This window comes from Onychomys torridus, chromosome 12 (genome assembly GCF_903995425.1).
Source record: "Onychomys torridus chromosome 12, mOncTor1.1, whole genome shotgun sequence".
Taxonomy (NCBI): Eukaryota; Metazoa; Chordata; class Mammalia; order Rodentia; family Cricetidae; genus Onychomys; species Onychomys torridus.
The window spans coordinates 35,499,852-35,516,223 of NC_050454.1; the positions used below are offsets into that span (position 1 = coordinate 35,499,852).

General features: G+C 37.6%; 2 protein-coding genes across 6 annotated transcripts in view; one reads left to right on the forward strand and one right to left on the reverse strand.

Moving 5' to 3' along the window:
- Positions 1–3,286, forward strand: part of LOC118593909 (ABI family member 3 binding protein) — a 207,927-nt gene extending 204,641 nt beyond the window's left edge. Inside the window, exons 58-59 of the mRNA XM_036203506.1 lie at positions 965–1,087; positions 1,876–3,286. Coding sequence (XP_036059399.1) covers positions 965–1,087; positions 1,876–1,991 — 239 coding nt within the window. The 3' untranslated portion in view covers positions 1,992–3,286. The remainder of the gene's footprint in view (positions 1–964; positions 1,088–1,875) is intronic.
- Positions 3,287–3,385: 99 nt separating this feature from the next.
- Tfg (trafficking from ER to golgi regulator) overlaps positions 3,386–16,372 on the reverse strand; it is a 29,919-nt gene continuing 16,932 nt past the window's right edge. For 2 of the 5 annotated variants that reach the window (XM_036203500.1, XM_036203501.1), the window contains exons 6-8: positions 12,852–12,992; positions 7,680–7,766; positions 3,386–4,195 (exon numbers count right to left, since the gene is read on the reverse strand). In XM_036203500.1, the coding sequence (XP_036059393.1) occupies positions 3,813–4,195; positions 7,680–7,766; positions 12,852–12,992 (611 nt within the window). In that variant the 3' untranslated portion in view covers positions 3,386–3,812. Of the gene's footprint in view, positions 4,196–4,929; positions 4,971–7,679; positions 7,767–12,851; positions 12,993–16,372 lie in introns of all 5 variants that reach the window. The other 3 variants (XM_036203504.1, XM_036203503.1, XM_036203502.1) reach the window with 3 other exon arrangements.

Here is a 16,372-nt window from a genome sequence, read left to right on the forward strand (position 1 = left end):
AGTTTCAGACTCAGCACTTTATACAAGTTTCCTTCAGAAAAGGATGTTACAGAGATAGTTAAAAACCATCTGAGAAACGAAGACTTAACGATCTGCAACTTGGCAGATAATGAAAATGTAACATAAAATAGTGACACCACAATTAACTTAAATGCATAGGCAGGCACTTGCACAGCAAAGCTTGGTACTGTCACCAAGAATGAAGATCCTACTAATCATGAAGGGAATGTGACATACTGAAAATGTCAGAAGGGCTCTAACCCTTGGTACGACATTCATTTATGTTTTCTTCTATATCCATATGGTGGAGACTTTGGCCGCTCACATGTTCATCAGGTCCTATTCTGGGTTTGGTGGGTGACAAAGCAATTCCTGCTTTTATATAGTGTACCTCTGCTCCTTTCCTATAGGAAGGAGAGGCACAATAAATAAATATGTAAATTAAGAGTGTCACACAGGATTACACAGTGGCTCAGCAGAAACGGAAGCTCCTTTAGGCGAATAGTTTTAGGGAGGGTCTGTCTGCAAAGGTATCATGTCTGCTTAGAATACATTTTGAGATGAACTCAACTACAGAAAAGTCTAGGAACACAGGACGTCCGGAAAGGGACAGGAAATAGAAAGTGCAAAGGCCTGAGGCAAGACATACTGGTCAGTCGTCCCAGTTTGGGCTGCGATTTAGTAGGGGAGTTGTAGTTTTCCGGGTATGATGGGAGACTGCTGGCGAGAATCCCGGAGGGATTAACACATGACTTGCATTTATAAAAACCACTGGGATCTGAAGGGGAAGGAGAACATTAAGAGGGAAGAGTACAGGCAAGGACATCAGCTAGGAAACCTCTCCTAGTCAAGAGATGTTAGCGTCTTACTCTGGGGAGTAAGAGAAAAGAAAAGCAAAACTATGCTTTGAAGTACTTACGGAATTGCCACACACTAAAGAACAGTTTCATTTCTGGCTCTTCAGGCAAATTTTACAACATAGGAGATCAGAGGGGCCATGGAGAAGATCACTGCCAGTTTGTGGATTCATTTTTAGACGGTCGAACAGGACAGCAACTCGCCTCTGACCAGTTACCCACCAAAGAAGGTATGCTTTCTGACCACCCGAGTGGAGGGCTTTGTAGACTAGCATAGGCAGCAATCGACTGACAGGAAAGGCTACAGATCCACTACTCTATCATTAGGCAAAGAAGAAACTTAACTCTCAAGTCAAGCTCAACTCTAAAAAAATTAGATATCTACATGTATTCTGAGAAAAACAAAACCTTCTCCAAGTTACATCACTCAAGCTGTCCCAATCACAGCTGTCCCTCACAGCTTTAGTCACAGGGAACATACTTAATCATCATGTTTTGTTCCCTTAAAAATTAAGAAAAATGTATTTCTCCTATACAACAAAAACATGGTATGTCCCTTAAAAATACCTATATAAAGCAAAATAAATCTGAGAAGTAAATACAGTCAGCAATTTGCTAAATACATATTAACAGCAGGTTATAAAATGAGGACTGAAAATTTGACCTTTGCCTAAGCAGAGCAGAAAAGTGTAAATTGTCCAGATCACTCCAGAAACACCTCAATTTGAGATTTCCATGGACACGAAAATACAAGCTTCTTAAAGGATGCCTCTACAAGATACTCGGACTTTAAGAGGCTGCTGAAACTACGTATAGTACTGACTTGCTAAGACAAATGTCAAGACTTGGAGTCCTGGGGCCATTGCATTTCTGGATAAACATCAGATCCTATAACTACCAGTTTTCTAAATTACTTTCCTTCACTCAAAATACCCTCCAGCCACCAACAGCCTGTATCTGAGAAGGGTGCGGCCAAAGACAGAAAAGCGCTACTAAACTCCACTCTTCTTCCTCTTAGGCTATTTCAGAGCCGTTCGCCAGGAACCTGTCCAGTTTGGAGAGATAGGTGGTCATACCCAAATCAATTATGTCCAGTGGTATGAGTGTGGGACCACAATACCTGGAAAATGGTAGACGCAGCAAAACTATTTCCAAAGTACTTCTGGTTCACTATCGCAAAAAGGAAAACAAACAGGAAGGAACCCGCTGGAAATATTATGGTATTTGTCACACCCATTCAAAGCTATTTTGTTTACTATGTATAAAAGTTTGCAGTCTAACTGATAGCAGTACTAGATGTTTATTATTAGAAAAGATTACTGAGAATATTTATCAGGTTTTACAAAGTCATTTTAAGAAAGCAAGATATTAACATTAATAGAATAACATTTTTAGGGAAGCTGGCTCCCTATTCATGATATTTTAAGAGATCATTTGTATATTATTTATCACACTGTTGTAATGTTTTCAGATACTTTTATAACAAAATTAATGTCAAATCTTTAATATGCTTTATAAGAAGTATTTACTTTATTGATGTGTACGTGTTGTTGGTGAGTTAAATCCATAAATCTCTACTTGGTTTAACTTATTGGATCAAATAATCTTCAGCATATACATGTGAGAGAAAGTGGTTCTAATATTTACATTTATGTAAACTTCAATTTTTTAGCATCAGATGAACAGATTTTGAGTTTAAATAGTTATATATTCATGCTAACTTTTCTGTAAGCTACCAGCAAATTACTGAAAAGAAAAATCTGAATCTGTATTAATTTTATTTCAGCCAGAAGCACCTGATAATCTGATAGTCAAATGATAAATTTTGGTGTTTTTTTTTTCAGTACCCATAATATTATATCTAAAAATACTTTCTCAAACTCTTCCTTTAAGCCTTTCTTTTAAACTGCTCTATGGTTCTAATTCAAGCTGTATGTAGAGATTGAGTGTGAAGTCAGCATGAAGATACTGCATGGTGAGATGCTATGGTTGTATAGGATATATTATATATTTATATGTTAAGGCCATGAATGAATGTATCACAGGTTGTTTTTGTGAAACTGTTTGCTTAAGCTGTAACAAAACTGACTCATTTTCATGAAGGAGGAAAAAAAAAAAAGGTATTGCTTTCCTTCATATGGGGGAGGGAGCAAGAATATTATTGCCTGTCCTGAAAAGATGTTTCTGTGTGTATCTTTCAATATGCTTTAGTTTCATCAACGCGACATTTTGTATTTTTCAAGCAAATATAAGCTCTGAAATAAAAAGATGTAGGTTTTTAAAAAAATATTATTGAAATATTCTTAATATTTCGCCAATATGTACGTACACCTTTATCTCCATAAGGAAAATCTGAAAAATAAGGTCTACCAAGCCCCTATTGTGTTTACATTCTAAGCTAATCAAGTTTGTTACATACATTTCTTTCTCTGAATGGAAATCAATCTCATAAATTTTACTTGAAGACCATAAACCAATAAGATGACTGTTTTCCTTATGTCTGAAATAATTAAATGACAAGACCACTATTGGATTCAATCACCTTTATTAGCCTATCACTGTTACACTTTATACATAATGTCTAGTCATTTTCTCAAAGGACTCTATTTTTAGTACATCATGTTAATAGTAAATAGCCAAGTGTGATGGCTAAACCTTAGCCTAGCTTTTTAAGATCCTCTGGGAACTAGAAAGCCAATCATTTTACACGCAAGAGTAGTTTTCCAAAATAACTAGGAAGCTGCTACAATTTTAAGCAGGGAAGGAAACAATGTTCATTTTGGTCTTTTTGTGTTTATATTCCAGCAAATTATATTTTCAATTAACAGCAACAATGATATCATAAAAAATGCTCTGCTTTTTAAATTTTTGAACTTCAATACAGTACAAATTGAAACAAAATAGTATTGTAGTCTTTTGGGGGTAATTAGCCATCATTAGTGAGGCTGAACCTCCTTACCGATAACCAGGTCCAGGTTGGGTATAGCCCTGACCAAAAGGAGGACGGTTACGTGCATAAGGGTTAGGCCCGCTGGAAGGAGGAGTCATGGTATTTGCAGGAGATGGCGTAAAACCTGGTCTTGGTTGGTAAGCACCAGGTTGGCTTGGAGCCATCCCAGGCTGAGCACCAGGGGGAACGGTGTAGTTAGCAGGTTGAGATGTCTGGGTAGTGTAAGTTTGTGGAGGGTAAGTGCTCGCCTGGTACTGCTGTGGTGGTTGAGCAGGCAGTTGCTGTGGCTGAGCAGAAAAGGCAGTGGCCGGTGCCTGGGAAGTTGGTTGTTGGCCATATCCCTGGAACTGCTGAGGTTGTTGGGGTCCAGTCTGCTGGCTGTAACTAGCTGAAAAAGCAAAATAAATAACATATATGTCTTGGTTCTTCTGGTGAAAGTTTTCCAAAGACTTAATCTAACTGCTATGGACCAAAAATGATTAAAAATTTAATAAATGTATTCAAATATTTATGTAGTGAGTCCAGCATAAAATATCTCAAGGCTAAGTAGTTATAAAAATATTCCGGACAATTTTTAAATCCTATATTCTAAAATTCAAGTTACTATATACATGTCTTTTCATGACAACTGTTTTGAAACTAAATAACCCTTGAGCAAATTCCCATTTGCACATAATTCCTAGAGAAGATGCTCAAATAATAAGTGAAAGAATTATGCTTTCAGGAAGATGAAAATCATAAAAGTAGTCACTAATCGGGTTTGGAGGGAAGTCCTATTTAACAGTACCAAATGAAAACACATTACAGACAACAAGTGCTTTAGAAATAAAACAATGCTACAAATACTCTTCATATAAATAAAGTGTTTTAAAGTGTATTTACTATAATATCTAAGAATAAGTTAAGAATAATTACTAAGTACCATTTTTACAGTTCTTAAAATCTTTTATATTTGGTACCTGATACTTCGCCTTTCAACTCAAATTTTGACTTAGATGGCATAACAAACAAAAAACAGCACATTGTCCCACAAAAGCAACATCTATGTTCATTATTTACTAGGATATAATTAAAAATAAAATCTGCTTCACTGAAAACTTTTATCTCTACCATGAAACACACCTGCAGCTACTTGCAATGAAAACTCTCCATTGACTGGAATCCTGTCAGCATTAAATACCAGATACATAAGACAATTATTAAAATATGTACAACCCTGCATTTAGGAAAAAAAAGGATTGAATGAATTTGAGTATATTCTGAACTCACCTTGAACCTGGTTCAAAATTTACTTATGAAAGAAACCTTTATGATATAGTCCATGAACAAAACTGGAAAAGGTCAGAGGGAAACTGGCAAACCAGAATGTCAGAGAATGTCAATGTCACTGCTACCGGCACCACTACGAAGTCTCCATGCAGAGAAATTAGGTGACTAGTTCCATAGTTCTCAAAGTCAAGGAAATAGGACTAGCAGGATCGGAAGTAACAGGAAATTTGTAAAGTACTACATTTTACTCAGTGAAGACCCTGACTAAAACTTCTAAGAGAAAGCTTAGGCATCAACTATCTAACACATTTTACTCATGGTAGCACCTGAATACTGAACAAAAATAAATTATGGTAAGATCATAGATGTCATGTAATTTCTCCTTTCTTCTATGCAAAACTTAAAATTGTGTGTGTGAGTGTACACCCACCCATGGAGGTCAGAAGAGGGCATAGAACTTGCTGGAATTTCTGGTGGTCGTAAGCTACCATCAACATGGGTGCCAGAAAATGAACTGTTATTCTGAAAGACAGCAAGTGCTTTCAACCTTGAGCCAACTCGCCAGCCCCCACAAAAACTTTCAGGTGTTAACTTTTTCCTGTAAGTTTTTGGGGAACACCTTTATACTGAAAATGACTACCCCATTTGAAGGGAAACAACAAAACCAACTGTCTTTTCATTCCACAACTGGAATCTAAACTTTTTTAATTGAACTGGGAAACACCTGGAGTCTTAATTATTACTCAGGAGAGGAAATAGCAGTAAGTGGTAAGAATGCCACTCCAGTAGCTGGGCCATCAATCATCATGTAACAATACTTCTCTATTACATCTACTTGTCTCCACTGCTGCATACCCAAAACTCCCAAAATGATTATCATCAGGGGAAGACTATCACAAACTGCAAGAAATAGCTACAACTAAGCCTAAAGCCTTGACCACTCTGCTCTAAACTGCAGAATATAAAATGGTATAAGTCAAGAGAACAAGGTTCTGTTCCAGCTCCCTTACTGAGTACCTGCAGGTCTTGAGTGCACAGGACAAGATCAGTGGTCCTCTCCTTGGCTATACCTGTGATGCTATTTAAGATATCAAAGCCAAGTCCCACCTCCAAGCAAACCGAAGTCAAAAGGAATAGGGCCTGGATGAAGAAGCTGCTCAGGAGGTCCTGAAGCACAAGCAGGGCTGAGAGCATTTCCTAGGTCAGCTGACGACATTATCTCTTCGGCTCTGGACGCCTATTAATTCTATACATTATATAATTTCTACCACAGGCTTTTTTTTTAATTTAAAGGGGCATTTCCTTTAAATTCACTCCATCTGCATTTTACAGTAAGATCTAGCATCTCTAAGGTAAAATCACTCTACAGCAAATACAAACCCAACAAAATAACTGTAGGTTTAAAAATGTAGCAAATTTAATTACTGACAAAATTTTGTAGTCTAAGTCAGCAATCAGCACTATCTGCACCAATGAAAGACGAAGGCTGATCCTCTTCTCCTATAAAGGGCCGACAGTAAGTACTTTAGGGGTTGTGGGCCACACTGCTCTCACTTCTGTGACTGCTCACTCGACTGTCAGTATCGTGCCAAGGTACAGCAATGACACCAAGGACACTGGGAAACATGGAGGGCTCAAGTGTCCTGACAAAGCTTCCTTTACAAAACTAGGCAGTAGCAGACTTACACTGTAGCTGTATCTGCTATATCTATTTGTCTGTCTATCTCTCTATCTCTAGTCATACATCTATAACCTGTTGAGCTATACTCATACTCTAATGACACAAAATTCTCAAAATAGAACTTTGTTAAGATTTAATTTATAGAAGTTATTTTAATCTTTGACTATACAACAAGGTGGATAGACACTCTGATGTAACTGGAAAAAGTACCTAAATTATAACCAAAGCAACTCTTCATATCAAATGCAGACAGTCTTCAGTGGACAGACGGTAAAACTGAAACAAAATATTCAAAGTCTCTGGAACAGAACCCAACCACAGAAAAGCTCTCAGATGATTTGGACATGCCAGGTGCTGAGACCCTGGGTCAGATGACAACTGTGTCACCTCGCCTGGCAGCACAGTCCAAACATCCAAACACTCTTACTTGCCCCAATTCCATTGTAAATCTTTCATTTGTATATTTTATTTTATTCTAGCATATTTTCAACAGGTTAAATACCTAAGTAATTTATTTTAGTTTTTTAATAAGTTCGCTTCTCCATGTGTGGATAAATTGTTAATATATCTACAAATACTAAGAGTACCCCAGAATTATAAGTGATACAGAAAAAAAAGAAAATCTTATTTTTTTTCTCAATTTGAAGTTATCTAACAGGTTGGATTTTTAATGTTATTAAAACATTTTTTATACTACAAATTATTGCAGAATCATCTCTACATCCTATTTGTTCATTGGAAAAATGAAACGCTGATTTGATAAAACATGACAATTTAAATGTAAATAAGTACTGCTTCCCCTAACCTCTATTATGACAATGTAAGTATTATAAATCAAGTACTTAGGAGGAATAACTTAAAATTTAGTGAATACAGAAACAGATCAAAAGCTGCAAATTAACTCCCTTTAACACCCGCTCACCTGAATACTGAATACCGTACTGCTGAGGAGCTTGAGGCTGCTGCGCCCCGTAGCCAGCCTGCTGCTGGTATTGTTGGTACATCTGACCTATGGAAGAAAATACAGATGGAAGAGGAAGGTTTAACTTGGCAGAGAAATATTTTAGGTCACCTTTATATTCCCTCCCAATTTAATATACAAGCACACTGAATAATAATATACAATACATTCGTTATACTTTAAATGTCTATGAAGACAAGAATGAGTAATTTAAGAAAGGCGATTGCTCGTTCTGCTATAGATAAACTGTGAAGAATGCTAGCTGGAAGCAAGTATTTATATGATGTTACTCTAGTGGTTATCACTTCATAAACTGCAGAAAATGCATTTTTTAAGACCATATGCCATCAGGTAAGTAATCAGAGCTAAGGGACAACTGCATTGCCCTCTCACATACCCTTACATGTTAGCAATACCTCTCTGATGATCCACAGCACTTTTCTCATTACAAGTTGTTTAGTTTCTAGTATCTATCAAATTATACAAAAGAAAGGCACTGATTTTAGAGTAACATTGTCCTTTAATTTTCTTCAGTTGTTTTCAACATGGTCACTCACTTTGCAATATAGGATACTGCATCACCTAGTGATGTTGGAGCCACCTCAGTTTTATAGAAATATGTTCTATGGCAATATTTCTCAACTTGTGGGTTGCAACCCCCAAAGACCGTAGGAAAACACGGATATTTACATTACAATTTATAACAGTAGCAAAATTACAGTTATAAAGCAGCAACAAAAATAATTTTGGGGGGTCACTACAACATGAGGAATTGTATTTAAATGGCCACAGCATTAGGAAGGTTGAGAACCACCGCTCTATGGTGTTTATATTGGTCAAAGTTATCTAATGACACATCATTAGACAGTACTCCATCATTAACTGAAATAGAACTATCTTCTCAGGTTGGACTCAAACATAAAAGATTGGCTTGCCTCTAGATTTTCACTTTTCAAATTAAACCTAGGGTCTCACATAAGCTAGGTTTATGCTTGGTCACTGAGCTATAATACTTGAGCCTGAGCCTGCCAACTGAGAAGATATTAAAATTACAATCAATAATAAAAAATGCTTTTGGAGAAAATATAGTATTTATAGTATCAATTAATAACTTGAAATTCTTAATCTCTTATGAAATTAGTGATTTGAAATAAAATTACATTAACCAATTAAGTCATGCTCTGTTGGTGATTGTGCTCAAAATATAACCAGAACTTGATCTAAATAAATGGCAATATCTAAAAAATATACATTACATTATCAAAAAGTATTCACTAAAGTAGCTTCATCGCTTATCTTTAGCTATATGTTTTATCTAACACAACAGCCCAAATGTGGCACCTGAGCTACTGAAACTGCAACTAGTCTGAACTGGGACCTACTGAATGTTGTTTAAAATGTTCCAATCTGTCACATTCCTAGTATACAACAAACAAACAACCCCTTCCTAAATCAAGTGCTTCTATATTGATATATTAGACATACTTGGCTAAATAAATTAAAATTGATAGTACTGTTAAGAAAATGTTCTAATGCATCTAATGACAAACTTTAATTATATGGCTTTAGTATAATTCATAACACTGATCTAGAACTAGACTAGCTATTAATCTTTTTGCTTCTGACTATACTACATCCTTAAATGTAAGATAAGCAATAGCTGTAGCAAGGCATATATACAATTAGTACCACCCCAAAGTAAATCCAATGGTATGAATCTAATACTGCTAGAGAGAGTATGTGGTCGTGGGGGAACACAGGTGGAAGACAATTTTCATTGTAAACTTTCATATTCCTAAACTTTAATTGATTTTAAATTTTGGCAGCCTTTACAGGGACAATAGTACTAAAAGATGTTAAATATATTGGATTTTGGATATATATTTAAAAAAAAAAAAAAGTCCTCAAAAGGCAATGAGAAACTCTACTAAGCAAGCATTACATCTCATTCCTGCTCACTGACCTTACTTTTCAAATACTTACTTACAATTCTTCTCAAGAATAACCTACACCAGTTACTTCAACAGTTTTTAGTCCACCTGATACACTGTTACCCTCTTTGTCCATCCAAACTCTGCATCCTGCTTCTACCTCCCATTTGAAACCATAGCCACTTCAGTTCTAGTTGGTTTTAGTTCTGGCTGTTGTATTTTTGATGCAGAGGAAGACAAACTAAAGTTGGTGGAGAAAAAACATAAGAATTCTTTTTTTGTTGTTTTTGTTTTGTTTGTTTGTATTTATTTATTTTTATTATTATTATATTTGTGTTTTAATTTTACACATCAGCCATGGGTTCCCCTGTCCTCCCCCCTCCCGCCCCCAGTCCCACCTTCTCCCCTGCCCCTCCCCTCCATTCCCATCTCCTACAGGGCCAAGACTCCCCTGGGGATTCAGCTCAACCTGGTGGATTCAGTACAGGCAGGTCCAGTCCCCTCCTTCTAGGCTGAGCAAAGTGTCCCTGTGTAAGCCCAAGGTTCCAAACAGCCAGCTCAGGCACTAAGGACAGGTCCCAGTCCCACAGCCTGGATGCCTCCCAAACAGTTCAAGCCATTCAATTGTCTCACTTATCCAGAGGGCCTGATCCAGCTGGGGGCTCCACAGCCTTTGGTTCATAATTCATGTGCTTCCATTCGTTTGGCTATTTGTCCCTGGGCTTTTTCCAATCTTGGTCTCAACAATTCACGCTCTTACAGTCCCTCCTCTTTCTCGACAATTGGACACCTGGAGCTCCACCTGCAGCCTGGCTGAGGATCTCTGCATCCACTTCCATCAGTTATTGGATGAGAGTTCCAGCACAACTGTTAGGGTGTTTGGCCATCTGATCACCAGACTAGGTCAGATCAGGCTTTCTCTCGACCATTGCCAGCAGTCTACAGAGGATGTATCATTGTGGATTTCTGGGGACCTCTCCAGCACTCTGCCTATTCCTGTTCTCATGTGGTCTTCATTTATCATGGTCTGTTATTCCTTGTTCTCCCTTTCTGTTCTTGATCCAGCTGGGATCTCCTGCTCCCCTAAGCTTTCTTTCCCTCAAAACTTGCCCTTCATTACTCCTGCTGTCATCCAGGTTGTTCATGTAGATCTCATCCATTTCTCTGTCATTGGGTGATCCTTGGGTCTTTCCAAGGGTCCCATTTTCTAGGTAGCCTCCCTGGAGTTGTGTAGCAGTCTAGTCATCTTTGTTTTACATCTAGTATCCTCCTATGAGTGAGTATATACCATGTTTGTCCTTCTGAGTCTGGGTTACCTCACTCAGAATGATTTTTTTCTAGATCCATCCATTTGCCTGCAAACCTCATGATGTCATTGTTTTTCTCTGCTGAGTAGTACTCCATTGTGTATATGTACCATATTTTCTTTATCCATTCTTCAGTTGAAAGGCATCCAGGTTGTTTCCAGGTTCTGGCTATTACAAACAATGCTGATATGAACATAGCTGAGCAAATGCCCTTGTGGTATGATTGAGCATTCCTTGGGTATATGCCCAAGAGTACTACAGCTGGGTCTTGGGGGAGATGGATTCCCAATTTTCTAAGGAAGCGCCATATTGATTTCCAAAGTGGCTGTACAAGCTTGCATTCCCACCAGCAGTGGAGGAGAGTTCCCCTTGCTCCACATCCTCTCCAGCATAAGCTGTCTTCTGTGTTTTTGATCTTAGCCATTCTGACAGGTGTAAGGTGGTATTTCAGAGTCGTTTTGATTTGCATTTCCTGGATAATTAGGGATGTTGAGCAATTCCTTAAATGTCTTTCAGCCATTTGAACTTCCTCTATGGAGAATTCTCTGTTTAGTTCTATAGCCCATTTCTTAATTGGACTGTTGGGCATTTTGATGTCTAATTTCTTGAGTTCTTTATATATTCTGGATATCAGCCCTCTGTCAGATGTGGGGTTGGTGAAGACCTTTTCCCATTCTGTAGGCTGTCACTTTGTCTTGTTGACAAAAGCTTCTCAGTTTCAACAGGTCCCATTGATTGATTGTTTCTCTCAGTGTCTGTGCTACTGGTGTTATATTTAGAAAGTGATCTCCAGTGCCAATGCGTTCAAGAGTACTGCCTACTTTCTCTTCTATCAGGTTCAGAGTAACTGGATTTATGTTGAGGTCTTTGATCCACTTGGACTTAAGTTTTGTGCATGGTGTCAGATATGGATCTATTTGCAGCCTCCTACACATTGACATCCACCTGCTAGTTCCCAGTGATTTATGAGCAAGCATGAAAAGTATCACCATGGGACAAAAGGATTCTAGTCACAGCTCATCTTATGCTACAGTTTGAAGTTAACATTTACATTAAAAGTAAACCAGGTGCTTTAGATGCTAAGAACTTATTTATTATTGATTTATATTATTATTATATACCATTATCACCAACTGACCCTTTGGTACAAATTTTTAGAGCACCACCATTTTACTTCTTTAAAGTAAAATGTACACTTTTAAAGGTCCTAACATGCATAGCAGTTAACAGAAATAATATCATAATGTCAAGGGGGTACACTAAAGCTCAGTAAGGTACTTAGCCATGTTCTGCAGAATTGTTTTTTTCAACGAGGCTCCTCATTTGCTGGTCTGAGATCCTTCAAACATACCAACCAGCCCTTTTAAATACTGAAGTTTCAATTTCATGATTAATGAGCTATTTTTGAAACTAATGGTCTAGTTTAATTTTCACATCTTTTTGATCAGTGAAAAATATCAAAACTCAAGAGATTAAATTAATTACAGAAGACACATAATTTGGAAAGAAATTAACTTTTCTGCTAACCTAATAAGCAATCAACATTATTTAACTAAAATTATGCTTCATCACCTCTATTTAAAATCTTTTTAAGTGACAGAAAACATGCAGTTTTTGGAGGGGAGAGAATAAAGTCATTTCCCCCTAATCTTTCATTTTGTGTTTATATTAACTTAAACATTTTTCATCCCCTTTTTTAAATTTTCAATAATCAGAAACATACTCAATATATTATTTGGCTCTATGACACCAAATTACAACATGTCAGTAAATAAAACTATTTTATGTTAGACAGGGGGATTCCCTATGTAAATGGATCGCATCACCAATCATGCCTCAATAAATACTTCTGTGCACATCCTTCCCACACACGGCTCTGAACGTCGCTATTTTACCTTCAATCTGACCTGCTTGTGTCTGAGCTCCTGTGTACGGAGGTTGCTGTGGCTGAACTGCTGCTGGGTGTGCTGCTGAGGAGGAAGAAGCGATACTGTCAGGGGTTCCTGAGCGGTCTTCTGCAGGAGCACTGGGTGGCCCTGGGTGGTCATGAAAAGTCAGTTAATTACCCTGTCCAAGGCCTTTCCCTAACAAGCACAATTAAAAGTACAGGTTAATAACATTAAAAGAAAATCACTATGCAACAATCACCAAAAATACACTAAGCTTATGTACTCTGTATTTTCACAATTGCTCCACTCTTAGGATCCAAAGTCAAAACTGGAAATCATTCCCTACAATGAGTGAAATGTTAAATTCCTGAGTCCTAACCTCCCATGTCAAAATCAAAACTCCTATCTACGGTCAACCAAAACCAGTGCTGCCTTCTTAAGCGGGTCTCTACTGTCTCTAGATTCAATGTAATCATCCTGGTTAGATTCAGGGATGCAAGCATTTCTCACTTGTCTTCCCACATGTTCCTCTTGTAGTTAAACTGATCCACTCCACAGTTTCATAGGGTAGCTTTCTGACCTCTACTAATCACCATTCCTCCACTCTCCGATTAATCTCAACAGTCACATACATAACAACAATCTTTAAAACCTACTTACAATTCTAATAATCGTTTTGACTTATACTCTATTCCCTAGAGAATTTCTTATTATGAGCCATACTGATTTCTACCAGGTATTTCCACACTGGCCCCAGTTTCTTTAAGACTTTAAAAACTTTGGCCTTGCTCAAGTTCTTCTCTGCTTCCATATGTCTAGGATTCTACTTATCTGTTGTCAATCAGATTCTGCCTGGATAAGGAACACAGAATCCAGTACAGAAAATCTAGATTCTCTGTACAGCTCTAATACTGTGACAGTCAATAAGCATATTATTCTGAGGAACTACAGATGGCTTAAAGAGCTTTTGGAGTTCAATTACTTAGGGGGCGTTGCCAGAGCTAACCATGACTGCTGACTTTGGGCAGGTTACTGAGTCTCTGTGTCACAGCCTTTTCATTATGTAAAAAGCACACTAATTCTGGCTTCAAGGTTACTTGGTAGAGTTATTAGTTAGTTAGCAAAAGCTTCTAAAAGCAATTACCACTTTAAAGCTTGATTTAAATACTATTATTAATAGGCCTTCCCTAAAAGCAGTCTCCAACTGCTCAAGTGGTATGTCCAAAGACCAAGTACTGAGGCTGATGGACTATTGAGAGTGTCTGAAACAAAAGTGCGTGGACCTCATAACTGGACTATCCCACTGATAACTGACAGTGGGTGGGCTCTTAGAAGGTAAAAAAGGGAGTGGGTTCTTGAGAGCAAGTACTTTAAGAATCTATCTTGTCTCTAGCCCCTGGTACTTGTTCATCTGCTTCCTGACCACCATCAAGTACACAGCCTTCTCTTACACATTCAGCCCCTGGGGTTCTTTGTCTTGTTTCAGGGCCAAGCTAATGGAGCCAATGGATCATGAGCTGAGACTCCTGGGAGAACAAACCAAAATACATCCCTTTCCTCTAAGTCAGTGGTTCTCAACCTTTCCAATGCTATGACCTTTTAAAACACTTCCTCATGTTGTGGTGACTCAACCACAACATTATTTCATTGCTACTTCATAAAGGTAATGTTGCTACTGTTATAAATCATAATGTAAATATGAGATATGCAACCCCCAAAGGGGTCATGACCTATGGATTAAGAACCAGTGCCTCAAGTTATTTTCTCAGGCATTTTATCACTGCAAGACAGAGCTGATATACCACCATTTTAGGCAAATGGTTTGCCCCTCAACAGTCATGTACTAATGAGAATCTTGGCTGGGTTGTAGTAATGGGAAAGCTGATTACCAGGTTAAAATGTATGACTGACTGGTTTACCACCATTTTACTTGTACACACATACACTTTCCCTAAATGAATCCTAAACATACTCAGTGCTCGGCTCTTCTTTTCTCTCTTGGATGGAGCTGATGACTGGTGTTCACCCTGTTCTTCTAACACTTCCTCCTCTTCACTTCTACATTACTGCGTAGCTAACTATTTCCTCCCCTTACCAGACCACACATGAACTTAAAAGAGTACTCTGGTTGTTGTCTATGTGAAGACAACTAAGTGTACAAATCCACACGAAAAATGGTCTCCATATAATAGAAATCATAGTCATAATATTCTGGTCTGATATATGATATCAAGTTTCAAGGCTGGCTTTTATATAGCGCATTTCCTAACATTTAAAGTAGCTGAAACAGTAGTTCATATTTCAGTCCTTGACATGGTTTTCAGATGTATCATTTGTTTATCTTTTGCCAAGAACAGGTAACATATTCAACTGTCTCCTCAAAATCAAACACAATTTTCTTCAGTGAATAATCCCACAAAAATTTTCAAGAAGACAAAAATGAACAGACCAAACAAATTTTCTATCTCCAACTGCTGAAAATGGCAAAGTGAATGATTGAAGTTAACCCTTCCCCAGTAGCAAAAACTTGAACAAAGCAGAAGAAAACAATTATTTAAGATAACTACTAGTCAATCAAATCTCTCAGAAACCAGAAAAAAGAGTTTCCCCCAGGAGAAACACAGTGAATTAAGAATTAACACTTGACTCTGTAGCTTCAATGGCAGAAAGCCATCATGTTAACAGCTTCATGGTTGGACAAGGAGCTAGAGATGAGGGTGAAACTCCCTTTCACTGAAGGGCTAATTACTTGAAATCATTATAAACTCCACATAATCTTTAGCCACTCCTCTGTTTTAGGAATGGGGGAAACTCCAAGTGGGCTCAGGAAGAAACATGAAAAAGAAAGAAAGCAGAATCCACTGCTGGAAAACAAGAGACAAAGCTACTGTCCACAGGAGTTTATTAAGTCTGAAAGGGCAGTAACAAAGCTCTTAGAAAAAAAAAAAAAAAACAATAATAACATCAAAAATCACAAGTCAGAAAGATACACTAATGAAAATGCCCACCTACAATGAAGAACTGCAAGGCAGATAGAAACAAGAAAATCTGACACATATTATAAAACAGGAAAGCAACCAAAAAAACCATGAAGCACTCAGCAATGATGTGGGATAAGGATCCCCAAAGAAAAAGAGGAATAATGTTGTCAAAATGATAACCAAAAACTAAGAAGAAAGAATAAATCACAATACAAGGACTGCTTTAAAGCTAAAACTTATTTGCATACAAGCAATTAACCAGAAATCTGTTTAATTTTAACTTCCTAAGATCAGAAGAGATAGCAAAACCTATCAAATCCAATTTAAGACCTACAAAAAATCTGAAAAGTTTTTTTTAATAAAACAGTTGTTTCTCTCTCTCTCCCTCCCTCCCCCCCCCCCCCTCTCAAGAACCTGAAAACACGGCTTTTAATAAAGTGAGCTGAAACAAACAGTGGTTACTCTTCAAGACGGAAAGAGTGCTACGGACTGGAAGGGCAAAGACTCTCTCTGGGGGGCCGAAATCATGCATTTCCCCGTTTTATA